At 48.4% G+C, this 26,890-nt stretch overlaps 1 protein-coding gene across 2 annotated transcripts; it reads right to left on the bottom strand.

Annotated features, from left to right (window-relative positions):
* Positions 1 to 1,736: 1,736 nt before the first annotated feature.
* LOC102777012 (plakophilin-3-like) lies at positions 1,737 to 26,890 on the bottom strand. 2 transcript variants are annotated; one of them, XM_087846051.1, is made up of 13 exons: positions 26,594 to 26,890; positions 16,857 to 16,939; positions 14,391 to 14,998; positions 13,358 to 13,481; positions 11,374 to 11,578; positions 11,134 to 11,293; positions 10,026 to 10,134; positions 8,812 to 8,976; positions 7,233 to 7,403; positions 6,998 to 7,151; positions 6,691 to 6,886; positions 6,359 to 6,446; positions 1,737 to 2,537 (listed from the first exon to the last, which is right to left on the bottom strand). In XM_087846051.1, the coding sequence occupies exons 1-13, from the start codon at positions 26,784 to 26,786 to the stop codon at positions 2,496 to 2,498; spliced, it is 2,298 nt and encodes a 765-aa protein (XP_087702177.1). In that variant the 5' UTR covers positions 26,787 to 26,890; the 3' UTR covers positions 1,737 to 2,495. The 2 variants fall into 2 exon arrangements, with proteins under 2 accessions (XP_087702177.1, XP_087702593.1); XM_087846467.1 differs by having other exon boundaries at positions 7,233 to 7,400.

Here is a 26,890-nt window from a genome sequence, read left to right as displayed (position 1 = left end):
CCTCAGGGTGTAAATAAAACTATATGATCCAGAGTCCTGTGATAATAATGGGGGCGATCGTGGCTCAAGAGTTGGGAGTTCGCCTTGTAGTCGGAAGGTCGCCGGCTCCGACAGTCGGGCGTTGTGTCCTTGGGTAAGACACTTCACCCGTTGCCTACTGGTGGTGGTCAGAGGGCCCGGTGGCGCCAGTGTCCAGCAGCCTCGCCTCTGTCAGTGCGCCCCAGGGTGGCTGTGGCTACAATGTAGCTGCATCACCAGTGTGTAAAGCGCTACAGACCATTTACCAATCCTCAAAGTTCTCGTACTAATGAGGGGTCATATATACAGCTGATTCACTGCTATGTTACTTCAAATTGGATGTGAGCCACTGTTTATTCGCCTCCTAATGTCAGTCTGTGTTTTTATTTCTGGGAGAACTTTCTGATTGAAACCGGCTGCTGAGCAGCACGAGGACGTCCTGATGTCTGAGAGGCTGACAGTAGGAACAGAGGCTCGGTGAAGTTTTGCAGCTGCACCAGGTGACGTGCAGATCACTGCTGGATGCAGTCGCGCCTTTGAAGCAATCCTGCAGGGATGTTGCACCAACAGGCTGATGAAGTTTCTGCCTGATTCTCTGGAAAGTGGAGCAATGCTGTGTGCAAACACGATTTCAACAGGTGGCATTTACAATAACGGCTCCCAGCTGGTGATTTATTTCTCTGCTGAGCGACCGAGGCCACAACGTCTCAGAACGAACACTCGGCCTGCGTGAGTCTCTGCAGGTGGACGGACGTCTAAACGCTCCTATTGGTGGAGCCGTTCTGCTGTGTCAGTGTCTGATCCTCCCGTAAACTGTAAACAGGCTGTGACTCACAAGTGAAGGACGTCCTGCCCTAAACAGAACTATGACAACAAGCCCTTCAATCAAAAACACGTTGAAGGTTTTCAGGAGAAAAGTGTTCACATCCTGAAACAGTTTTGTTCTTTGTTCATTCGCTGTGGGCGAGCTCGAGGGCGCAGGGGTGAAACCCACGCCATGTGTGAAAATGCTTCTGTAGGTGAGACTGGTTATGTTTGCTAATGCTAATAATCACTGGTTTATATCAGCTGCACGCAGAGTGAAGCAGCAGGGCTGAGACGCAGTAAACAGCGCCACCTGTGGGTGGTGTCAGGAAACGACACATAAACACGCCCTCTGTGTGTGATGTGGAGCACTTACATGAGTCACTTTAGCAGCATAATGTTTCCATCTCTTATTCCACTGTGGGTGGTCTCAGAGTGGACAGCTCCCACGCTCCTGTGCTGGAGGTTCATACATGACCTGCTGGGGAAACACGATCGCAGATGTTTCTCACGGCGGGAATGAGGCGAGGCTGCGTTCTCTGGCCACACCTCCTCAAAAACAATGTTTGCAGCTTCTAACACGGCCAATAAGAAGCATCCAAAGACCTTCTGTTAATGCACAGTATTTATTGACAGTTTAGAAACATCCACGCATTTGATCGTTGATGGTTCACAAACCAACCAATCAGCAATCGTTGTTAATCTTCATTTCAGATACAGGAGTTAAAGTATTCACTTCAGTTTTATTACCTTTTATTAACAGTTATCGTTAGAAAATGTTCCTACACACAAGATCATCACGTCTACATTTCGACTCTCTGAGCTTCTCTTTAACTCAACTCACACCTCTGCTGTGAAAAGCAGAAGTTGCAGAAATCGGTGAGCAAACCGCGCGAGATCTGCTCGCGACGCGAGATCTGCTCGCGACGCGAGATCTGCTCGCAGCTTTCCGACAAAGTCATCCCAACAGCCGTCGCCCACGGAAACAAGTCAGGCTAAACTAAACCGAATCATCCTTTAACCTCTAAGCACGCCCCAGGTCGCCGCTCACCTGCCAGAACGCACCTGTGAGACGTCGTTAGAGTCTGAAGATCTGACCTCTGACCTTTGGATTAAAAAAGTAATGAGTGAGTGGTGACCTGCAGGTCTTCAACGGTGTGTTCACAACAAACGTGGAGTGATTACATACAAACTTCATGCAATGAGTTCATGTTGGGCGATACAAATGGCGGCGAATCTGCCTTCACGAGCCAAAATCCTCCAGCAGGAACCGCAGAGCCGGGATTCTCCTCCAGCGCCACGTGGACGCCGATGCTCCGGTTTCCACGGTGACTGCAGTCACATGAGGTGAACCCTTCATGTTTGATGTGAACACACCCTAAAATATGTGCATCAATATTTACAACGGTAAGTGAACGCATCGGCAACCAAAGCTAAACTCTACGAGCACCGCACGTAACGCGAACACGTCCAAGGAGTCGGACTCTGACGTGTGTCCGTGTCGGAAAACACGCGAGCTTCCCATCAGACTCTCTGCAGCTGAGCGAACGCACAGCTGCCAAACGCCACGTGTGTTTGCACGTCTCCGGGTCACTATCGCCTTCCTGGAAGTCGGTCGCAGTCACATAACGGGTTCGTCAACTTCGTCTTGGTCCCGAGGTCGAACGCTGAGCCTAGAAGGATCCGTCTGCGAAGTCTCGTTTGCCGAATCCTTTCTGAAAAAAGACACAAACAGAAACTCATCAAGTGTCCCACAGAGCGACTCGACCGTCATCATCATCATCATCATCATCATCATCATCATCGTTCGTAATACAAAAAACGTCCCAGTTTTACTGTTTACATGATTTCACCCGCTGCCCCCTGCTGGACACCAGCCTTCATGTGTTTGTCTCACACTCAGCTCACTTTTATTTACACAGCAGCAGTCGCCTAAGGAGCTGTAAGGCCGACCCTACAATAATACATACAGAGAAACCCCCAACAATCATACGACCCCCTATGAGCAGCACTTTGGCGACCAGCCTCAGGGAGGGGCGGGGCCATCTGCTGCGACCGGCTGGTGTTTGAGGCGCAGCCTCGCCCTCCTTTCTTTGAACCTCAGCAGCGTCTCTGACCAAAGGGCGCTCCCGGTCTGCAGGATCTTCCTCAGCATACTCCAGTCTGTGTTTTAGTCTCGTGCTTCCTGGTGTGCAGCCTCTGTGCAGTGATGTCACTACATCGGCTCAGTGAAGTTATTGGTTTTCTCTCCAAGCCTCTGAAATCTCTGCTTCCTGTCTCTGCAGGCGTCTTCTGTGAGACTGTTTCTCTCAAGTCTGGACTTTTGTTTTTAGCCTGATGTTCTCAGTGACAGCTCGATCCCTGCTGAAGTCTTTTATTCTGGAGACCCTCAGCTTTCACTGGAGCATTACAGAGTGAAAGCACATCCCTGCACAGCAGTGGTTTGAGCTGTGCTCCAATAGAAGCTCAGTGTCTCAGAGGATAACAGTAATAATAAACTGACTCTGTAATTTGTGCTAAAACAAAATGATTTATGTTTGATGAAGAAAACTGTGATTACAAGAATCTTTGGAGGGTAAAACATGTCCTGCTCTGCCCTCTAGTGGGCGACTACGTGCCCACACCGACCCACCCAACACAGCTGATGTTGCAACAGAGACGCACCCACAGTTTACAGCGTGAATTCCTCTTTTTTTTTACCGCGTACGAGTACAAATACTTAAAGTACTTCAGTGTAGGGTGAGCAGGACACGCGAGTACTACAGGAGCTTTTAGAGGAAATGAAGAATAAGCAGCAGGTCCAGAGTAGAGTACGACTAACACTGAGCCGATCAGGTGGTAAGATCCTTAAAAGCTTAAAAATCATCAAAGGTTGATGAAAGATTTGGTTTCAGCAACGACGAGCAGAGATCGTTCAGGCTGCAACCGTGAATCGTTAACAGATGAACAGCTCAGTGGAAGTACAGCCTGTAGCTCACTCCACAGGCCGTCGCTCCACTGCTGCAGCGCCGTGCAGGCGGGTTCCTGCGTCGCCCACAGATGGACGCCCGCACGAAGCCTCGCTGTGTGATGGTGAAATGTCCCTCGGACCTCAGAACTCACAGACCGACAAACGTCAGCCCACAGCAGCTTCAGCCCACAGCAGCTTCAGTCCACAGCAGCTTCAGTCCACAGCAGCTTCAGTCCACAGCAGCTTCAGTCCACAGCAGCTTCAGTCCACAGCAGCTTCAGTCCACAGCAGCTTCAGCCCACAGCAGCTTCAGCCCACAGCAGCTTCAGTCCACAGCAGCTTCAGTCCACAGCAGCTTCAGTCCACAGCAGCTTCAGCCCACAGCAGCTTCAGTCCACAGCAGCACTATTATGAGCGATGTGGAGAGGAGCAGCTTCTGAAGGCTCTGTGATCTATCAGGAATTTTGAGCGTTATCCTGATGTGGACATCAGCAGCTGCAGGAATGCCACGCAGCCGTGCACGGTGTACTTTTGAAGGACTGGAAGTTTAGATTTTCTGTCATAAACTAAAGTGTCTGTGTGTGTCCCTGTGTGTCCCTGTGTGTCCCTGTGTGTGTGTCCCTGTGTGTGTCTCTGTGTGTGTGTCCCTGTGTGTGTCCCTGTGTGTGTCCCTGAACTTGCTCCAGGTTGCTCTGCATCGTCTCCTGGTCGCCTGCTGCAGGCTCAGAAGAATGAAGGAGCCCATCTATCTGTCAGCCTCCATCAGGCGCCCGGAGCCGTTTCCACGGCGCAGCAACATAAACTCAGAGAAGTTGCACAATAAACGAAGCTGGGCCGCCACACTCAGCGTTACCTAACAAAGCTGTTTGTCGACAGTTTGCAGAGAAGAAGTTTCACCATCTGTAAACCAGAAATATTCCTCCTGTCATTTTGTTTCTGCACAGCTGTGTTCCAGATGTGTTATCTGCACAACTGGGTCTGTGTGAAAGTGCAGGGAGATAAAGGCCTGGGTTTGTTTGTGCTGGGCGGGTTTACGGGAGGAGGATCGCCAAGTTCACCTCAGCAGAGACACAGCGGCGAACCCAAAACGTCTGAGCCAGATTCTCCACATTCCTGCTGCAGCTCAGCGGACACGAGGAAAGGATTCTCACAGCAGGAGGGGGCGGGGGGTCTGCTAATGCCTCCACAGAAGGAGGGGGGGCTACAGACAGACTCGCATTTAGCTTTTCATCATCATCATCATCATCATCATCATCATCATGTGGTGTTCTGGGCAGAGTGAGCCCCTGTCAGCCCGATCATTAAGTTTAATTTCATTTTCAGTGGTTTTAAACACACGTGCACGAGGACAGCGCGAGCAGCTGCTCGAACGAGTCTTTCCTCGCTACGGACGCAGCCCTGGATCCTTCGACTCTGCTGTTCACGCGTTCTTTCACTTCTGCTGACGGTTTAAAGCATTTTTCAGCAGAAATGACCAAAACGCACTTTTAGACAAACGTGGAGCCGCAGAGACGGAGTTTAGCAAGTCTCCAGTCTGACTGCTGCTTACTTCAGAGAAAATATTTGCTTTTGCAGAACTTCCAGATAAGCACGTCCATGGACTAATGAGGGCCAGGCTCGGGGGCAGAACAGAGGAGGGAGGCAGCGAGGAAGAGGAGTTACGAGAAGTGGAGGTCAAGTGAGATAAAAAGCAGATGCAGGCGTGAAAACCATCTGGTGCAAACAAGCGCAGCACAATGACAGCCCACGCCCATAGCTTCTCCCCAGCTCAGGCTGCAGGAAATAAAAGAGCAGGACGGGTTCAGGCTCTTTGACTTAAACATAGCTGCAACCAAAAATGTAACAAAGGCTCCCAAAGTGAGCACAAGCACGCCGCCTCCGTCTTCGCCTCGACGACACGTTTGAGACCCATCCTGTTCGCCCTCGCTCTGCTGCTTCAGCCTTTGAGGATGAAGTCGCAGAGAGAAACCTGGTGAATGTGGTGCTGGTTTGTTTTTGGCACAGCGGCTCGCCGTCCCGCTGCAGCGTCCTCACACACACATGATCCTGATGCGTTATTGTCACACTCGTAAGCGGTGCACGCTTGATGTCTCTGCATCATCGCTCAATCATCCAGGTAAGGAAATCCAAACAGGTTGATTCTGGATGTTTGCAGTGGGAGAAACGTCAGCTGACTGCAGGTTTCCAACCTTATAAACAGCACATTTACACAATGACTCAAACAATGGCGATGAGGTCATGACCATTAACATGTAAATTGACCACCGATCAGTGGCCATGAGTTCACAGAGAGTTGGGGAACGGCTGCAACCCCTCCTCCATTCAGAGATGGTCTCCTTGACTCCGCCCTCAAACCACTGCCTTCTGATTTGTCACAGGAGCTACCGTCGTACGCAGTGAGGAGGTCAAATGATTAACTAGATAAGATGATAACAGCAGGTGATTTATATCCTCAAGCTCAGTTGCGGCACTTTCAGAAAAACATCTACTGTGACGAAATCGACTCCCCGCTGCTGGAAATAATTAGCGGGTGAATCAACAGAGAGTGTTCTGGATGAAGCGTGTGAAGATTCCACATGAACTCACCAGTCTGTAGTCTCTGTGCAGCTTCTTGTACTGGAACATGTTGCAGAGGACGGTCGAGGCTGCTCGGGCAGCTTTCTGACTCCCGGAGCTAAAAGTGAAGGACAGCAGAGAGCGAGAGAGGACAGGAGGACTAATGAGGCGGAAATACCAGAGCAGCAGGGACTTCATCACAAACATGTCCCGCAGTGTGAAGGAGAGGTTATAACAGACATGTGAAGTCCTAAACAGGACACAAAGGTCGCAGAGGGGTCACAGCTTTGTTTCAGCGGAAACATGAAGAGTCTGAAGAGAAACGGCGGCAGAGCCGGCGACATGAGCGCGACTACACGTACCTGCTGTCGTGGGACGTCTTGATGCCCACCAGTTTGGGGATGCCGTTGAAGTGACAGACGTCGCGGGCTGCCGAGGAGCTGCAGGTGACCAGGTGGTTGAGGGCTCCGCAGAGATTGACCACCACGTCGCTGGATGGCGTTGTCTGCAGGCCGTCTGCGGGAAGCTTGGACACCAGAAGCCCCACCATGTTCTTAGCTGCCACGACACAGAAGAAGGACTTGAATAAGAAAGACTCTGGAGCGGACCTGGACGGATGCACTGACACCCTTGAAAGCAGAGCTGCACCTGTCCCAGCAGGGCTCTTACCCATGTGCTGTTTGTCGGTGGCGTGCCGGGTCAGATTCCTCAGCAGGCCGCTCAGAGGCCTGAGCTCCGTGTCGCTGTTGGTGTCCAGCCGGTCCAGGAGGATGGGAAGCATCCGCTCCTTCTCTATAATCACCATGCTCAGCACGGACGCCCACTAACAGAGAGGAGCAAAGGTCACGTGAGCCTGCAGAGACCGCACCTTGCATTAAAGCTGACGATCGGGACGAGGCGTTACCCTGGCATCTCCCGCGGTGATGTTCTGCAGGGCTCCGATGGCGGCCTCGCGGCTGCAGGAGCTGTAGTCGCTGTTCTGCAGGATGAGCTTGTAGAGCCCCACCACCTTCGGGTGCCACAGCCACTCGGACCCTTTAGGCTGAGACAGGGTGGGCAGGTTCTGGTGATTCTGCTGCGGACGGAGAGAGAAATCAAGTACAAATACAGAATTTGGGGTCAAAAGTAGCAAAAATATATAAAACAAAAAGTTTATTTATTCAAATAATTCATAATTGAAGAAAATCTGCTGAGTGTAAACTCAAAGTAAAACTAAACTAAACCAAACCATGCTAAACTAAACCATGCTAAACTAAACAAAGCTAAACTAAGCTAAGCCAAGCTAAACCAAACTAAACCAAAAGAAACTAAACCAAACTAAGCTTAACCAAGCTAAACTAAACTAAACCAAAAGAAACTAAACCAAGCTAAGCTAAACCAAGCTAAACCAAAAAAAACTAAACTAAACCAGACTAAGCTAAACCAAGCTAAGCTAAACCAAGCTAAACTAAGCTAAACTAAACCAAAAGAAACTAAACCAAGCTAAGCTAAACCAAGCTAAACTAAGCTAAGCTAAACCAAGCTAAACTAAACTAAACCAAAAGAAAAGAAACTAAACCAAGCTAAACTAAACTAAACCAAAAGAAACTAAACCAAACTAAGCTTAACCAAGCTAAACTAAACTAAACTAAACCAAAAGAAACTAAACCAAGCTAAGCTAAACCAAGCTAAACTAAACTAAACTAAACCAAAAGAAACTAAACCAAGCTAAGCTAAACCAAGCTAAACTAAGCTAAACTAAACCATGCTAAACTAAACCAAGCTAAACTAAGCTAAGCCAAGCTAAACTAAACTAAGCTAAACCAAACTAAACCAAAAGAAACTAAACCAAGCTAAGCTAAACCAAGCTAAACTAAACCATGCTAAATTAAACCAAGCTAAACTAAGCTAAGCCAAGCTAAACTAAACTAAACTAAGCTAAACCAAACTAAACCAAAAGAAACTAAACCAAGCTAAGCTAAACCAAGCTAAACCAAAAAAAAAACTAAACTAAACCAGACTAAGCTAAACCAAGCTAAGCTAAACCAAGCTAATTAAACCAAGCTAAGCTAAACTAAACTAAGCTAAACCAAGCTAATTAAACCAAGCTAAACCAAGCTAAGCTAAACTAAGCTAAACAAAAGAAACTAAACTAAACCAGACTAAACAAACCTAAAATTAAACTAAACTACTTTCATGAGTTACAGTAGCACTTGTTTGCAGACTTTGTACTAAACTGATAAACTGTGAGAATCAAGTTGAGTCATTCAATAAAAACAAAGACTGTTATGAATTTATCTTTTAGGCGCTCGTGTGATTAAACTGCTTACGTCTGTCTGCTGCTTAGTTTTCCAGTTTCACATTTAAGTTAGATTTTAAACAAACACATTACTATGAAATCTAGCAGACCGTAGCTACTCTAATGGTTTTTGGAGGTGATGGGGATCCAGCCACAGAGCACCACACGGGTGGATAACACCAGCACCCTCTCCTCCTGCTCGTACCTCCACGTTCTTCTTGCTGTACAGAGTGAAGCAGCCGATGGTCTCGATCTCTCTGTTGGCAGAAGCTCTCGACGGGCCCTCAAGGCGGAGCTGGACTGAGGGGGGAAGCTCCGAGTACAGCTGATAGGACAGATTTCTCATCACGCACAGGGAGTTCTCCAAACCCTGAACACGCAGACAGGAAAGAAAAAATAGATATCAGTTAAAAGAGCGACCGAAACAAACGGGCTCAGCGAGTCTTAGTCACCATGCCGACTCTGATGAGCTTTAGACACTAAAAGCACATTACAGCGAACATCTGCATCCACACAGAAAGAAGTCTGAACCCTTTTCACACTCGACCCAAACCACTGCACCATTAACAACGTGGAGAGTCGGCCACCATGGAAAACTGGGAATGACTGAGGATTCCGTCGCCCTCGTCCTTTAAGCTCGCACATCACGATATCCCGTTTCAGTTGCTCCCGCCTCCGCTCTGACCCGAGGACAGATCAAATCTATTTTTATTAACAAGCTGTTTTCTTTCTCCCAGCCTTCTTTATGATGCACTGCTGCCGTTTTACATCTCTGCACTTTTTAACAACAGCACAGAGATGATCTCAGAGGAACAACTGGAATAACTGGAATACTGGCCACAATAAAAATAGAACAAAGACACGCAGGAAATGTCTTCAGTTTTATTCATTTAGTGACACATTCCAGCACAACCCCCCCGAGGAGACTTTGGGAAATCCGTTGAGTGGGACGGCAGTGAGTCAGCGACTTCCTGACAAACACCAGTCCAGACTGCACCAGACCCACTCGTCACTTTAGTGGGTTTTCACACAGAAACGCTACTAAAGAAACTAAGAGCTGAGAGTAAAATCAGCCTGATAGTAACGCAGCAGCAAACACGATGAAGACGAGCAGATGATCTCGATGATGATCGACCGGTTCTCAGATCTGTGGGATCCTCGTTTATACAAGTTCAGAAGTAAAGCCTCTACAGTCGTGCAGTTTACTGGAGTCCTGATGCTGAAACTGTGACGTGAGGCAGCGATGAATCAGAGCAAACGTGCACTTCTTTACACTCCAGGTTAACCTCACTGAGCCGGTTACTGTTCTGCTGTAAATGACAAACCCCGTCTCCGGCGTCTGTGGTTTGTGCTCACGGCTCCAGACGCTTTAAAGCGCCTGCGCTCAGACATCATTATCCACGCGCCTCTGTGGCTCACCTTCTCGTCGCCCTGTTCTTCCTGCTGGATGTAGGTCACCAGAGAGTCCACGAGGCCGGGCATTTCTCTCATCTTCTGCCTCGTTCTCTCGTTCACGGAGCTCAGGTTCCTGTCGGAGCAACACAGACGGAGACATTCAACCCGACCAAATCCTTCACTTACATCAAACATTACTACAATGAAACAGCAGCTGCTGCTCTGTGAGACTGCATTATGTGACGTTACTTTAAATAAACATCCATTCAGTTCATCTTTTATTTCCTTGAAATGACGCATCAGAGCCTAATTGAGGTTAAAATCCAGTCTCACTGTCATTAAACAGCTCTGGGCAGTTATTTTGAAGCATTATCTAAATTTACTTTAATTTCCATGTGCACAAAACCATCCAGTCTGAGTGGAACCTCTGAAAGGTTTGCAGACTTTGTACTAAAAGGATGAAAGAAGCAGCTTTCTCCCTCCAGTGAAGCGTCTTCCACCTTCTTTGCTGTTGCTGATCTCTTCACTCTCAGTGAAAGAGCGTCTCTGAGACGTCTGCTGAGACGGCCCAAATCCTGGCATGCCTGAGCTCTGCAGCAGGGTTTGTGGTTATTAAGGTAACACCAGGTCCAAGCCTGTGGTTCACATCTTATATCTGAGCAGATTATGTTCCAGATGAGAGATCACCACACACTAAACCTTTTATTATTGACCAATCAGTCCCTGGAAAAGCCTCAGAGTGCACATCGCACGAAGGTCTGAAAATGTGTAAATGTATGCTATGTCTTCTAATGATGCTGGATGAGGGAAGCATGTATAATGTAAACAGAATTGGTCCTAGCACTGAACCCTGTGGAACTCCATAATTAACCTCAGTGTGTGAAGAGGACTCTCCATTTACATGCACAAACTGGAGTCTATTAGACAGATATGATACAAACCACTGCAGCACAGTACCTGTAACACCTGTGTACAGATTTATCAAGCTGATAATCAGCTGATGATGGTAAATGAAGAGAAGCCAGATAAATAAAAGGTATCCTGGACATGTTGAGCTTCTTTTCTAGTCTCCATCAGATGATTTAGTTTTTAAAACTAAAACACAGAGCAGCCCATCACTGACTGACGGTACCTGAGGCAGCCGGTGGTGCTGTTAAAGATGTCTCTCTCTGATGGACTTAGCGGGACGCTCCTGCACAGAGGAATCAGAACTTTCTGTGTCAGCACAGGTAACGCCTCCCGGGACAGCTTCTCCTTCAGGTTATCTCTGGAGGAGAGATTCCACAGGACGCCTGCGGACGGCCACAGTGAGTTTGTGAGACGGGTTCACGTCGCTAACATCTCACACTAGTGCAGAGCAGAGGGTTCCCACCTGTGATGGTCTTTCGCAGCTCCTCGTCGGGTTCGTTCAGGAGGCTAATGAGAGGTGTCAGCCCGCCGGCGTCGATGAGAGCCACCTTGTTCTCGGCGCTCTCGTAGATGAGGTTCCTCGTGGCGGCGGTAGCGTAACGCTTCACTTCCTGGTTGTCGCTGGAAAAAAGTTGCACCAGAGCTGGAACACCTTGCAGAACTCGGACCTGAGAAAGAGAGCGAGTCACCAACCACCTTCACCTCATGACCTTCTCTTCCTCGTTCCCCCGCAAACACGGGGAGGACACGCAAACGCCACAGGGAGAGGCCCCGCCTGCGAGGTGGAGTCAAACTCAAGACCTTGTTGCTGTGAGGCTAACAGCGCTAACCGCCGTCACCGGTCTGCCCTTTATGAGTCTTCATGTTTGTCATTCATTGGACAAAGAAGAAGAAGAGTTCCTGCAGACACGCTGACGTCACAGTGCTGTGTGTGTGTGTGTCTGTGTGTGTGTGTCTGTGTGTGTGTGTCTGTGTGTGTGTGTGTGTCTGTGTGTGTGTGTGTCTGTGTGTGTGTGTGTGTCTGTGTGTGTCTGTCTGAGTGTGTGTCTGTGTGTGTGTGTCTGTGTGTGTCTGAGTCTGTGTGTCTGTGTCTGTGTGTGTGTCTGTGTCTGTGTGTGTCTGTCTGAGTGTGTGTCTGTGTGTGTGTGTCTGTGTGTGTCTGAGTCTGTGTGTCTGTGTCTGTTTGTGTGTCTGTCTGTGTGTGTGTGTCTGTGTGTGTGTCTGTGTGTGTGTGTCTGTGTGTGTCTGAGTGTGTGTGTCTGTGTGTGTGTCTGTGTGTGTGTCTGTGTGTGTGTGTGTGTCTGTCTGTGTGTGTGTCTGTGTGTGTGTGTGTCTGTGTCTGTTTGTGTGTCTGTCTGTGTGTGTGTCTGTGTGTGTGTGTCTGTGTGTGTCTGAGTGTGTGTGTCTGTGTGTGTGTCTGTGTGTGTGTCTGTGTGTGTGTGTGTCTGTGTCTGTTTGTGTGTGTGTGTGTGTGTGTGTCTGAGTGTGTGTGTCTGTCTGTGTGTGTGTCTGTGTGTGTGTCTGTGTGTGTGTGTGTGTGTGTCTGAGTGTGTGTGTCTGTCTGTGTGTGTCTGAGTGTGTGTGTCTGTCTGTGTGTGTCTGTGTCTGTGTGTGTGTGTCTGTGTGTGTGTCTGTGTGTGTGTGTCTGTGTCTGTTTGTGTGTCTGTCTGAGTGTGTGTCTGTGTGTGTGTGTCTGTGTGTGTCTGTGTGTGTGTGTGTCTGTGTCTGTTTGTGTGTCTGTCTGTGTGTGTGTCTGAGTGTGTGTCTGTGTGTGTGTGTGTGTGTGTCTGAGTGTGTGTGTCTGTCTGTGTGTGTCTGTGTGTGTGTGTCTGTGTCTGTGTGTGTCTGAGTGTGTGTGTCTGTCTGTGTGTGTCTGTGTGTGTGTCTGTGTGTGTGTGTGTCTGTGTCTGTTTGTGTGTCTGTCTGAGTGTGTGTCTGTGTGTGTGTCTGTGTGTGTGTGTGTCTGTGTCTGTTTGTGTGTCTGTCTGAGTGTGTGTCTGTGTGTGTGTGTGTGTGTGTCTGTGTCTGTGTGTGTGTCTGTGTGTGTGTGTGTCTGTGTCTGTTTGTGTGTCTGTCTGTGTGTGTGTCTGTGTGTGTGTGTGTGTGTGTGTCTGAGTGTGTGTGTCTGTCTGTGTGTGTCTGTGTGTGTGTGTGTGTCTGTGTGTGTCTGTCTGTGTGTGTGTCTGAGTGTGTGTCTGTGTGTGTGTCTGTCTGTGTGTGTCTGTGTGTGTCTGTGTGTCTGTCTGTGTGTGTGTCTGAGTGTGTGTCTGTGTGTGTGTGTGTGTGTCTGTGTGTGTGTGTGTGTCTGTGTGTGTGTGAGTGTGTGTGTGTGTGTGTGTGTGTGTCATGCCATTTTCTGTCGTCACTTCCTGTTTTATTTTGGTAAGTCATTTCCCCCCCGCCTGCTCCACTCTAACTGCTTCCATGTGTCCCTCCTGAGGTCGTACCTGGTGTTTGGCGTCCCTGCTGTGGTAGCACTGATGCTGGATGAACGCAGCTCCAACAACCTGCAAGTGAGCGTCTGACTCGGACAGATACTTGACAGCCGTGGGCATGTCCAGATTTTGCATCCTGCACACACACACACACACACACGCACGCACACACACACACACACACACACACACACACAGTTGCATTAAAAGGCTTCCTACCAGCAGCTCAGCCTGCAACGATCTAATGCTGCTCTCTTCATTCTTTTTTTGCTTTATCAGAATTTTTACCGATTTGTTTTAAGATCAAATAAAGACTCTTTACTGTCGCCGTCTTTGGGCGTTGGACAGAAAGCTCGCTGAAAGATCTTCAGATATTAAACTCCTCCCACGCCCCGGGTCACCTGTATGTGATCCCGCCCACTTTAACACTTTGCTGCAGCGAGTCAGACAGCAGTATGCTCTTCATGCTATTTCCAGGTTACCCCTCAGTGTAGCGGCAGCTAGCTAAGCTCAGCCAATCAAAATTCACCTTGCACATGATTGGTTGTTCCTATGACAACGGTGTATTGCCCTGATCACATATGAAGTGATCGACACGTGTCCTCTGAGGCTTATGGTTGGTCACGAGTAGTAGTAGGGCTGGGCCTCTGGTTGCCTAGGTAACCCTTTAATTACTGCCCCTCACATGTGAGTCGCATGGTCACCTCTATTAACCTTAATTCTGGCCCCGCCCACTTCACATCTCTAAAGCTGCGTACATACTGGCAGCGATTCGCTCACGCCGACGGCTGGTGGCTCTGGTTGCCTAGGTAACCCTCTAACATATGTACTAGCAGGTCATCTGTCAGTCGTGGTATTCTTTACTCGATCGGCGCACTTCCTGTCGCTCACAGTGTCACAGAATGCTGTTCACCTACTGCGGTCATGGGTCGCCACTTCCTGTGTGTAGTTTAATGGTTATTGTCCCGTCTGTTTCGTTTAAGTGAGCTAAAGATAAATCTGATGAAGGCTAAGCTAACTAGCTAAATAGAGGAAGGTGTCTCACTCTCCCAGCGGGTCGTTGCTGTGGATCGACGCTCCGTCGAAGACGTCCACTCCCTTCCCGACACTCCTCAGGCTGCGGAGCGAGGCGGCGCGGTGCATGGTCCCGGAGGTCCTGGACACGTGCTGCTGCTGCTGTTGCTGCCACTGTGTTCCCCAGGTGTCCCCCCCAGGGGGGACGCCCCTGCCGTTCCCCACCCAGCCCTCCTGGCCTAGGCTGGAGCTCTGCTGCTGCTGGTAGTGCTGCTGTCTGTTGGTGATGCGGCTGATGGTGCGGTGGGAGGGGCCTTTATAGGTGTACTGCTGTGGAAGCTCCTCCTCCTGCCAGCAACCTTTCTCCTGGGCCAGAATCCCACTGAGGCTGCGCCTCAGGGTACCTGGTGGCGGCGCAGGGAGAGGAAGCAAAGGGTTCTCTAGACGGCCGGAGGAAGTGACAGGAAGCGCCTCGTGCTCGCCCTGGGTCAGCGACTTAGAGCGTCTGCTTCGGCTGTACACCTGGGAGGTCTGAGAGCTGCTGTGGACCACAGCCGCACCTTTGTGGGTCAGCCGGGAAGTGGTGTCCACAGAAGAGCGAGACGAGAAGCCCGAGGCAGGAAGAGGCACAGCGGGCACCTGGAGACAGAAGGCGTGGGGAGAAAAAAGGTTAGAGGACGGACTGCTTTCAGATCAATAATCAGTCAGATCAATCATTTGTTAACAGCTCATTAAGTGTTCAGTGAGATTTGTTCCCGGTTGGTTTTGGACTGCGCCCGGTCCTTCCACTTCAGAGGGGGAGGAGCAACGATCACGGCTGCTTGTTGTGGACGACGTCCTCCTGTTGGCGATGGAGCTGATTGCAGCTCGCCGAGAGCTGTGAGGCCTCACAGGGCAGAGATCCTTCTCTGGAGTTCAGAGGAGCCTCAAGTTTAAGTATCTCCGGGTCTTATTCCCGGGGGAGGCGCGAGAGGAAGGCGTGATTGATTGGCGTGACACCGAAGCTGCTGATTTACTGGTGGATCTACGTTCCCACCCTCACCTATGACCACGAGCTGTGAGTGGGACTGAAAGAATGTGACTGAGGATGCGAGCAGCTTCCTCTGAAGGATGTCGGTGCTCTTCCTTAGAGATAAGGTGAAGATCTCGGTCGTTCAGGAGGAACTCAGATGTGCTTCAGGATGGGACCTGGATGCTTTTCAGGTGCGTCCGACTGGGAGGAGACTCCGAGCAGAGGAGGTGGCCTGGAGCGAGTTTGGCTGTGGAGATGTGTGGCGGCGTGTAACACAGCTAACAGGAATGTGTAACAATACAAATGTCTAAACTCTGCTGCGAGCAGAACTATTTTCGTTCCCCAGAGTCGTATCAAAGCTGCTCACAGCAACCAAGGTTTGTGCAGATATCACTGCACGCCAGAGCGAGGGAGTGACACGGAGCTGTGCGGGCGCAGGGAGGAGCATTTTACGGCTCTTCCTCTCCTTCGTTATAATCTACAGGAAACGCCGTGCAGCCTCTGCATTGTTAAGCTGCAGAGGTGCAGCAGCGGGTCGATGTCCTGTTTGTGTTTTTCTTTTCTTTACATTGTTCTGACACACAGAGGAAACAGTCCGACACAATGGCTGCTCAGTGTGAGCACCGTGCTCGCAGCACACGCAGGTCGAGTGTGGCACATTTCCAGACGGCACAGGGCAGATGTGACCTGATGAAAAATCATTTCTTCATAACGTTTCTCTTCACGGTTTCATGAGTCCCGCCCCCATCAACTTTGAAAGGTCGTCTGAGCCGTTGGTGGCGTCCTGCAGAACAATGCTCTTTGCTTCTGTTGGAGGTCAGAGGGAGAAACGCCGCGGGGCACTGCTGTGGGTGGGGCTGATGAAGAGTTGAATTTGAACAGAAATCATCGTCAGTCTCATCTTTGCGCCGTTTTGTGCCTGACGTGGTCAGCTACCGACCTCCCTTTACAGTCTTTTCACCCTCTGCTCCTGTTTCGCCACTAAAAGCTACTCGGCGATGGAAAAGATGGCGGCTTTGGCTAAAATACACACTGCACACCTGTGGTCCTGTTTTTAAATAATAATGTGCGAGGAGCGACAGCAGCGTCTCATTAACACGGAGCGTCACGCTCCAAACGACAGCTTGTGTGTAACTGGGAATTATTTCAAATCCCAGGAATGAGGAGAAGCAGCTCAGCTGAAGCTTTGTGCTGCTTCAGGATTCCTGAAAGATCACATTTAGTAATAATAAGAAAAACATTTTATTATTATTATTTTCCTCTGAGCACGAGGCTCATTTCCTCATAGGCTTCTATCCAATGGACGTCTTTAAAAGTCGCCCCCTGCTGGATGTTACAGAAATGTCAGGAAAACAACTTTTATATTTATTTACATTCAAATTCTAATTATTGACGTCCCTTCTGTGTTGCAGTGGAGCTGCTCCCACCACAGTGACTCACGATGTGTGTTTAAAGCTCTTCATCGTGTGTGTGGCGTGTACTCACAGCCATGACGCGACTCGGCGTGTTTATCATGGATCTGGAGCTGAAACCCTGAGCGTGGCTGTAGCTCTTCATCTCAGGAGGCTCTGCAGAGAGAAGGAAGACAGTCACTCTTACAACTGATGCATGTTCTTACTAGAGCTGCCACAAACGATTATTTTGATAGTCGACTAATCAGATCATCATCCATTAGACATACAGCTTATTGCACCAGCAGCATCTGCTCTTATATAACTATCATTAGCTTACAGCTTTAAGTGTTTAAGGTCTGTGCTAACTAAAAATAAAGACAAGATGATAGTTTATTAAATTTTAATGAAATCTGCAGATTGTTTCGGTGAAGTTTAATAAACTCCTTGCTATCTAAAATATAACAGGACACCGGAGTAAATTCTCGAGCATCTCACACTTCTGATAATCAGCTGTCTGCTTGACGTTTATTCAGCTGTGTAAAAACTATAACTTTAATCTCAGCCAAACCGATTTACTCAGGAACAAATAAAATACTGAAAAAAGCCAAACAATAACATTTTTAAGTTATCTAAGTGACTTATATATCATGTTTAACCTGAGTAGCGAAAGACGGCGGTGGGTTTGAAAACGATTTGCGGGAGTCCGGTGTTCTCGCGGCTCTAGTTAGCCTAGCCCCCGGCTAGCTATCGAGCTAGTGGGTAACAGACGTCTCCGAAAACGTCGGAGCGCTTTTGAAAATATGTGGTGTCTTGATAAACTGAGCAGATATTTGAGGTTTACACAGCTACATTCTCGCCTGAAAATATGTTAAACGTTTATTTTGTGACCCAGAAAGAATAATAAGAGTAATATTAAAACTAACTAGCTGCCGCCATTGTTGGAAACTGAGCTGGGCTGCGCTATGAATTCTGGGACAGAGCTTCTTCTTCTTCGGGGTTTAACGGCAGCTGGCATCCTTGTACCTGCAGTGCTGCCATCTTCTGTTTCAGTCCGTTATTACACTCTTAAATCCTACTACTTATTCCTGCGTCTTTTGTGATCTTACAAAGCTTCAAATGATGCGTCGACTATTAAATCAGTCGTCGACGATTTTGATAGTCGACGTAATCGTGACTAGTTGACTAATCATGGCAGCCCTAGTTCTCACCATCACCTTCACACACACTCCAGCCACTTTATTAGGAACACATGTACATCTGCTTATCCAATCAGCCAATCATATGGCAGTGCATAATATCAGCTGCAGATTACCGAGCACCAATCACAGTCAGAGGAACCGCCTCTGGGACCAATTCAGTCCAGAGCTCATGAAATGCTGGAGAGGCTGAGAAGAATTTTGGGCACTCAGAGAATAAGAGGAGGCACTCAGGCCACAAATACACTCAGTGTGACATCATTTAACAAGAGGAAGAAGCACCGGGAACGTCCCCAACTCGGGCCAAAGGTGGACCAGCGTCGCCACTGAAAGACCGTCTGTGTGCAGGAATATGCCGTCCAACAAACACACCGCACGCCTCAAACACAAGCTTCAGCTGCCGCCACGCGAACCCCGAGCAAAGGCCATTTATCCTAACACGTGATGCAAGCTGCTGGACGCAGTGAAACAGCGAACAGAAAAACATCACACACCATCGAGCAGAGCAGGAAGGAGGGAGGAAATGCTGCTGGGCGGGCCACGGGGCATGCAAGCATCAACACGTCAGAGACGAGGGAGCGGCGGTCACGCACGGCGTACAAACGGGACTCAAACCAGATCAAAGCAGAAAGCATCGACCTGCAGGTCAGCGAAGGTCGTCTGTACCCGACACACACGACGCCTGCAAAGACCCAAAGTTTTTATGGGTTTGTGTAAATGTCATAAATGATGACACAGCAACAGACACATGAAACTGAGGTGAGCTCATACCTGCACCCACCTGCAGAAGATCATCAAAGCAAAAAGATGGAAATAAACTCGACCAGCTGAGACTTCAGGATTGAAACTTATTAATCCCAAAATGAATCTTATTCTCGTTTTGGCAGCAGCAGCACAGCCTGAACTGGGGCTCATTTTAACTCTGTAATTTTTGACTGAAAGGACAAATAAACCTTTCTTCAGATTAAATGCAGTTTAGTTATTTCATAAAGCTAACAAACAGAAAGATATGACATCGTGTGTGCAGCGACTGCGGCTCAGGAGGTGGTGGATCCATCCAGACTCCAGTCTGCTGAACCCGAGCTGTGCGCGATGCATCCATGTGTGAATGCTTGTGATTGGCTGAAAAAGGCTTGCAATAAAAAAAGTGCTTTGAGTGCTCAGAGCAGAAAAAGCTCCATCGGTACCAGAAACACCACGAAAACGAGGAGCTGGGGTGGAGGTGGGTTACAAAGCAGCTTGCAGAATGCAGCAACTGCAAGGAGCTAGAGCAGGGCACTATGACCAAAAATATTTATCACGATATACATTTGAAAATTTGCAATATAATTGACACGAGACAAAATACTTTACGACTTTATTAGTGCAAAAAAACCCCATCAATGTATTTTCACTTAAACAAGCAGCTGTTTTTTATCTGCATTAACATTATATAAAAATGTAACAGTGCAAATGCAGATTCGTTGCTGACAGTTTAACCAAAAGGCATTTCCAGTGGAAACTGGCCGACATATCCTCAGCATAACCATGTATAATATCCACAACACTTAAAAAGAGGTTATACACACACAATACGGTAATATTATGTTGAAGCACAGTACGTATCACTCCGCGAGGCTCCGCCTACGATAGCCGTAATGCTCCGACAATCCATCAAGCGGTGCGGCTTCGTAGCTTAGCAAAGTCGTACTGAAACATTTGACAGATTTTCGAGCGCCGTGCACATAAAATCGTTTCGAGGTCAGTAAACACAACCAGAGTTCATACATAAGGCGCACGGGATTATAAGGGGCTCTGTCGACTTTCAGAAAAATCAAAGGATTGATTTTAAGTGTCGTATTTTCCAAACAACACGGTAATAACGACGGCCCGCTAGCATGCGCTACCAAAAATAGTGCTTTGTTGTGTATCTGACGGACGAAAGCTAAACCAGTTCCACACCAGTGAAGCTGCAGCATTTTTACAAACCAGTTCAGGTTCATCTGTTTCATTCAACGATCCGCTTTCGCTCTTCTCGTTCTGCGTCGCCGCCATGCTTTTTCCGCCATGTGCGTATGAAAACAAAGGCACTGCGCATGCGCGTTTTACCCATATTCTATCGCCATATTTCATTTTCTTATCGTTGCCCAACATCATACCGGTGTTACCGTGAACGGTATGATATGGCCCAGCCCTAGTATGGAGGCAAATGCAGCTTCAATAATTTATACTGTGAAAGGTTTGAGCCATCAGCTGATTGGCTGCAATCTGCAGGCTTCCTGCGCTGATGACAGAAATAAAAACTTGGTGCCGCCAACAGAATTTATGCTAAAACTCAAATTACAAACTCAAACTGAAGATGAATGAAAACAGAGAAAATCAGCCTTGCTGTTGTGTTGGTTTGAATGTGTGTGGAAAGTTCACACAGTGAGAAATACCAGCCACACTGTGGAAGAGCAGCAGCCGACCAACAGTCTAAAATAGGCTGTGATAACACGCTGAGCTGATTGGAGAGGAATGTTCCCCACAGGAGGTGGTCCATGAGCTTACACAGGACCCTTACTTTCATTTCTTTGGCCTGACTGCGTGAAGGTCGTCAAACTTCATGAACGTTTTACCTCAAACCGTCCGGATCGCTGCTTTCCACTTCGCTCAGGCTGAATCTGGCAGCACCTGTCAGAGACACAGCTGTGCCTCCAGCTTCCAGCAGAACATTGCTGAGTAAGCAGCACAGTGATAATAGGAAACATGACATCAGAGCTTTCTCACAGAGTGAAGCTGCTCTGCATGTTTCTTTCTATTTCATCTGAACCAGGATTCAGAGCCGCACGATCGATACATCAGAAAAGGTCGGAGGTCAGGAGAGTCGAGGACCGACCCTCAACACCTTTATAGCTGTTGCATGTTGAAACTATGGAAGGCAAACTCGTGAAAAGATTCAAGGTTCGAGCTTCAGAGCAGAGTTTGGATAAAGAGGACGAGACTCTGTTGGGACTCACTGATCTGTAAATATCTGCTGAAGGCTTTATTTGATATGTCGCTCTGAGCTTCCAGTGAATCAGATGCTTTAAATCTCAAATTCTCCAACAGGTCAGAGACTCGAACAACACCGGCTCTTTGCCAAAGTGTAAGGTTAGTCCTGCTCCCTGCAGGACGAGCTCCGGGTCATGTGTCAGTGTTGTTATAGGACAGAGAGCGCGAGTAATTCTGAATATTGAAGATAACAGTTTTCTCCAAGCCTGCAAACATGAAGTCGTGTGGCTCCTCGCTGTCCACGGGCTCAGACCCCCGTGCTGCTGCAGCAAGAGTCCTGACAGGGACTAGAAAGAGAGAGCAGATTTCTCCTGTTTTGGCTTCCTGTTAAATCCAGAATTCAAAATCCTGCTCCTCACATACAAGGTCTTAAATAATCAGGCCCCATCTTATCTTAATGACCTTGTAGTACCATATCACCCTATTAGAGCACTTCGCTCTCGCTCTGCAGGCCTACTTGTTGTTCCTAGAGTATTTAAAAGTAGAATGGGAGGGAGAGCCTTCAGTTTTCAGGCCCCTCTTCTGTGGAACCAGCTTCCAGTTTGGATTCAGGAGACAGACACTATCTCTACTTTCAAGATTAGGCTTCAAACTTTCCTTTTTGCTAAAGCATATAGTTAGGGCTGGACCAGGTGACCCTGAATCCTCCCTTAGTGATGCTGCAATAGACGTAGGCTGCCGGGGGATTGACCCTGAGCCTGGTTCTGCTGTAGCTGCTAGCTGTGTTAGCTTCACCTCAGCTAACTGGAGTCCCTGAACTGGACCATGAAGACAGCATGTCTTCATCCTGTCTTCCTTCTCTCACCCCAACCAATCACAGCAGATGGCCCCGCCCCTCCCTGAGCCTGGTTCTGCCGGAGGTTTCTTCCTGTTAAAAGGGAGTTTTTCCTTCCCACTGTCGCCAAAGTGCTGCTCATAGGGGGTCATATGATAGTTGGGTTTTTCTCTGTGTGTATTATTGTAGGGTCGACCTGACAGTATAAAGCAGCTTGAGGCGACTGTTGTTGTGTTTTGGTTAAACAAAGAAGGAGCAAAGGAGGCTTCAGCTGCAGACTCCTCTCACTTGTTTTTAAGGGACTAAAAATATTGACTTTAGTCATTTTCGTTTATCCTGAGATGATTTTGTTATCATGTACAAACTGAGATCACTGATCCTTTACACTGATGACAATTCCTCCCTCTTAAAAGAGCACTTGGAAGAATTTAGACTAAACTTTGAATTTCATTGGTGGGCTAATAATTGTTTCCTCATCTGTGGCCTTTGCAGCATTAGCTTTAGCTTCCTTGTTCTTGTTTCCTCTTCCTGATCAACCAGGGTGTGCAACAAATGTGCTGAGTGACCTTAATTACACCGAAGGGTTTTTCCCAGAGTTCGAAGCTTGTTGATGAATCTGGGTTCGAGCGTGGCTGCAGGGAGAAGCATCAGTCCGGCCTCCAGTTTGATCTTTACGCAGGAGGAAACTGAAGCAAAGCAAACACTCCTCAATATCTGAAGAACAAAGAGGATTTCCAGCACAGACCCCTGACCCGAACCCCACGGAGCTTTTCTCCGAAACAAAAACAGAGGCTCTGCGAACGCCGCCAGATCACGTCAGGGTCAGGTGAGAAAGAGGCGATGAATCGCTCACGCTGGTCGTGAACGAGGCCCGCTGTGTTTGCGTGCTCCTTGAAGCAGTGCTCAAAATACCAACGGAGCAGGAAGGGGGAGGGGCTCCGTCATCAGTCAAATCCCATTGGCTTACTGAATACTGAGCTCGGACCAGGCGCCGTTATTTCATTGCTGATATTAAATATGAGGAGATTCGCCTCTTTTTACTAATAAGAGAATATTTGCTTCCACGCAGACACATCCTGACTCTGAGGGTCAGACGAGGGGTCTCTTATCAGCCGAGAGACGGAGCAGTGAGGGGGGGTCTCCTTCCTCTCCCAGACCTCCTTTGTGAAAACAGATGTGGATCATCACAGTTCCCCTCCTCACCGACTGCTGATGTCCAAACAGACACCACGCCGTTCTTCTTCTTCTGTGTTATCAACGTTCTGGGGTCGAACGTCCATGTTTAACTTTTTATCCGGGAATCTGTGATGTCACACTGCACTTTTCCGTAAAGAGGGAAAAAAACAGGAAGTGGTGGAAATAACACCCACACGGCTTCACACACATTCACATCTGTGTGAACAATAAACCGGCTGATGTTCGGCTCACAGCATTGAGCTTTGCTCTCATCGTGCAGGGTTGCTGCTGCATTTGACCACAACTCACCATCGAGCTTCTTCTCGTTTTTACCCGAACCAGAGAGTCAAAAACGAAAAGCATCCAACGTGACAGAGGCGAGCTTCGCCCACCTCCACCCCTGTGAACACCCAGCACGGACTGGTCGTCTCTAAAGCAACAGTGTTATCTGCTGCACCCATCAGTTTCATCACGGCTGCTGCTTCTTTCTACAAAGACGCACACATGTTAAACTTTGTTCACTGCAAACTGTCAGATTAGCCTCGATCTGTCTGCACAGGCTCGACTAAATCCTGAGAAAAACTTTCAAAGAAGTAGAAGAAATGTTCAATTTCCCCAAAGCCAGCTGGATCCCGTCTTTCATTATTCCCTCTGTGCCTCCTAAACATCACTTTTAAACTCCAGTTGTGACATTTTCTGCTGATGACCCTGATAAGAAGGTCGAGTCTGTTAAAGCTCTGCGGTCTCTTCTAACACGCAGCTCATCATTTCTGGATACAAAGTGAAAGCTGAGCTCGCGCTGGGACTCAGATCTCAGACTCAGTAAAACTGGCTCGTGTGAACATCTGGAATAAAGCTCCAGCAGACACACGGAGGAGGCCATTAGAGGCTGAAGGAGCCGTTTGGCACAAAGATTCAAACGTGTTGGGAAGAGCTCAGAGACGCAGGATCTCTAAAGAAGCGCCGCGGCCTCCGCTGGGTCCAGAACGACACCGTTAGAAGCAAACGTCACAGATTTTTGGGACATGAGCTCACAGTCCAGATGTTTCACACTGGATTAAACAAACCTGCCAAACCTTCAGCTTGGAAGAAGAACATGAACATTCACCATGTTTGTTTGCATCATACAGAGGGGCGGGGCCGGGGGCGGGGCTATATTAATGTGCTGCTGCAGCTCATGAGCTGCGGTGTAACTGAAAGTGGGCGAGTACTGACTCAGAGTACAGCTGGTATCGGGGTTCAGCACCTCACCCACAGACAGCGCACGGACCCGGGTATCAAACCACGACCTTCTGGTAACCAGATCGCCCGCTCTACTTCCTGAGCCACAGCAGGAAGCAGATTTCTGCGTCCGTTTCTTTGAACACGTGCAGATACTGAGGTGGGAAGACGATGCGTCCACACTGAACGAGCTTCTGGTGTCTCTGCAGAACGATGATCTACAGCCCAAAGTATTTAGACAGTCACGCCTCTTTACGGCTGCCATGTTTTATATGCTTGATACTGACTTCTCGGTAACGCTGACAGGAAGCAGTGTGTTTGCCATCTGCTCTGTACAGACGTAACAAAGGGACGGAGCTGCAGGAGTTTCAGGCTCTGTCTAAGCTGCCAAACAGCCTCGCTCAGCAGGTCCAAACACACCAGCTGACCTTTCACGTCACCGCACACGTCTCAGAGAAACTACACGTTTCACCGGGGCTCGAGTACCAGGTGGCATCAGCTCACCTTCAGACATGATTTACCCCCAAAGCTCCTGGATTACAGCTCTGGAGGATTTGAGCATGTGGTCATTTATTCCCACAGATCAGATAATGGAGGAAAATCCCACAATTAGGGCTGGGCCATATCATACTGTTCACGGTAACACCGGTGTAATTTTGGGCAACGATAAGAAAATGAAATATGGCGATAGAATATGGGTAAAACGCGCATGTGCAGTGCCTTTGTTTACATGCGCACATGGCGGCGACGCAGAATGAGGAGAGCAAAAGTGGATCGTTGAATGAAACCAATGAACCAGAACTGGTTTGTTAAAATGCTGCAGCTTCACTGGTGTGGAACTGGTTTAGCTTTCGTCCGTCAGACACACAACAAAGCACTATTTTTGGTAGAGGATGCTACCAAAAATAGCGACTTCGTAGCTTAGACTTTGCTAAGCTACGAAGCCGCACCGCTTGATGGATTGTCGGAGCATTACGGCTATTGTGGGCGGAGCCTCGCGGAGGGATACGTACTGTGCTTCAACATAATGTTACCGTATTGTGTGTGTATAACCTCTTTTTAAGTGTTGTGGATATTATACATGGTTATGCTGAGGTTATGTTGGCCAGTTTCCACTGGAAATGCCTTTTGGTTAAACTGTCAGCGAGGAATTTACATTTGCACTTTTAAATGTTTATATAACTTTAATGCAGATAAAAAACAGCTGCTTGTTTAAGTGAAAATACATTGATGTTTTTTTGCACCAATAAAGTTGTGGAGTTGTAAAGTATTTTGTCTCGTGTCAATTATATCGTCAGTTATATCGTTATCGCAAATTTTCAAATGTATATCGTGATAAATATTTTTGGTCATATCGCCCTGCTCTAGCCACAATCACAGGTGTGGAGCAACCAGCTGGACGCCGTGACCTCTGACCTGGACAACAACTGGAGCTCTCCCTGATGTTTCAGGTGAAGCAGCGGTACGAGGATGAGTGTGAGGCTGACTCAGAGTATGTTGAGCTTCTGATGGTGAAACAGGAAGAACGAGATTTAGCCCCCACGGAGGATAAAGCTCCCCTGTGGGGGGAAGTCACCTCAAACTCAGAGTATGGAAGTCAAGCCCGGTGCTAATACATGGTAATGTGTTACTGTACGTACAGCATCGGCACATGCGTCACTAAAAGCAGCTGTAACATTAAAGCGACTGAACATAAATAATGGAGCATAAACCCACAGAGATAAATGTAACATGAAACCAGTTCTTTGGTGTCAGTCTGATCGTCACTGTCAGAGGAAGTTATCATCTGTGAACTCAAACCACATTTTCCTTCCTTAAGTTTGGAAAAGTTCAGAATAAAAGTGAGCAGAGACTCACATGACAGTTAAAGCAGGTTAAAGCCTGACGATCATCATGACTCTGATGTGGGAGGTTACTGTGAAGCTCACACTGGCTGCAACAACTATTTTCCAGTGAGTGCACATTTTTAACCCCTCAGCACCAAGCGAGTCACAGCTCACACATCACACTCCCCCAGAACCACCTGACCAAATGATCCGATCACTACATCACTCCTCGTTTTTACTTCCATGCACTCACCGACCGTGGACAGAAGGGTGTGAAGCATTAAATCTGTGGCTTGTTGTGCTGCATCGCTGCTTCAGTTCTGCCCCCCCCCTTCAATAACAGACAGACTTTAAATGGCTCTCTGTGTTTATCATCGTTACCTCTGCTCTTATGCTCGCTGCTCTTTTTAAAACTAAAGCCAACTCATTACATGTTTCTGTGGGGACCCCTGTGGCCCCAGTGAAAAGAAATCCTGGAAACGCCCCTGATCGCTACTTTCGGGTGGGGGCAATGAGCTCAGGGAGGTGTTGGTTAATTCCAGGAGGAGGTAACAGATACTCCACTGTCCACTGTGGACTTTACTGACTTTACCGTTACTCTGCGCTGCTTTCAAGCTCTCACCTGTTGATCCTTCCAGCCTGCTCAGGGAGGACGACTTCCTCTCAGCCAGCCGCATCCGGACCTGCTCCCGGACCCTCCGAGCTTTCGCCACCGGGTCCGGAGACGGGCCGTCCGAGGGGACCACGTAAGCAGTGCAGGAGGAGTTGGGCTGCAGGGCGGACAGAAAGCAGCCCTCCGGGATCCCCACATTCATCCTGACGCTTCACCGAGCGAACAAAGAAAAAAGGCTCCAGGCGAACTCCGGCGAACAGCGGACCGTCCGGTGCGCAGCGCAGCTCCGAGTGTCTGCAAAGAAAC

Source organism: Neolamprologus brichardi, chromosome 1 (genome assembly GCF_056152115.1).
Source record: "Neolamprologus brichardi isolate AB-2024 chromosome 1, ASM5615211v1, whole genome shotgun sequence".
Lineage (NCBI taxonomy): Eukaryota > Metazoa > Chordata > Actinopteri > Cichliformes > Cichlidae > Neolamprologus > Neolamprologus brichardi.
The sequence above is the reverse complement of the archived record's forward strand: the minus strand, read 5'-3'. Positions and strand labels throughout refer to the sequence as shown.

What these genes read in the sequence shown, in the direction of transcription:
- LOC102777012 (XM_087846051.1), bottom strand. Translation starts at nt 26,786, where the DNA reads ATGAATGTGGGGATCCCGGAGGGCTGCTTTCTGTCCGCCCTGCAGCCC. An exon ending in CAGGCTGGAAGGATCAACAG is followed by an intron (nt 16,940 to 26,593) that starts GTGAGAGCTTGA and finishes TTCTCTCTGCAG; the next exon opens with AGCCTCCTGAGATGAAGAGC. An exon ending in AAGAACAGGGCGACGAGAAG is followed by an intron (nt 8,977 to 10,025) that starts GTGAGCCACAGA and finishes CTGCGTGTTCAG; the next exon opens with GGTTTGGAGAACTCCCTGTG.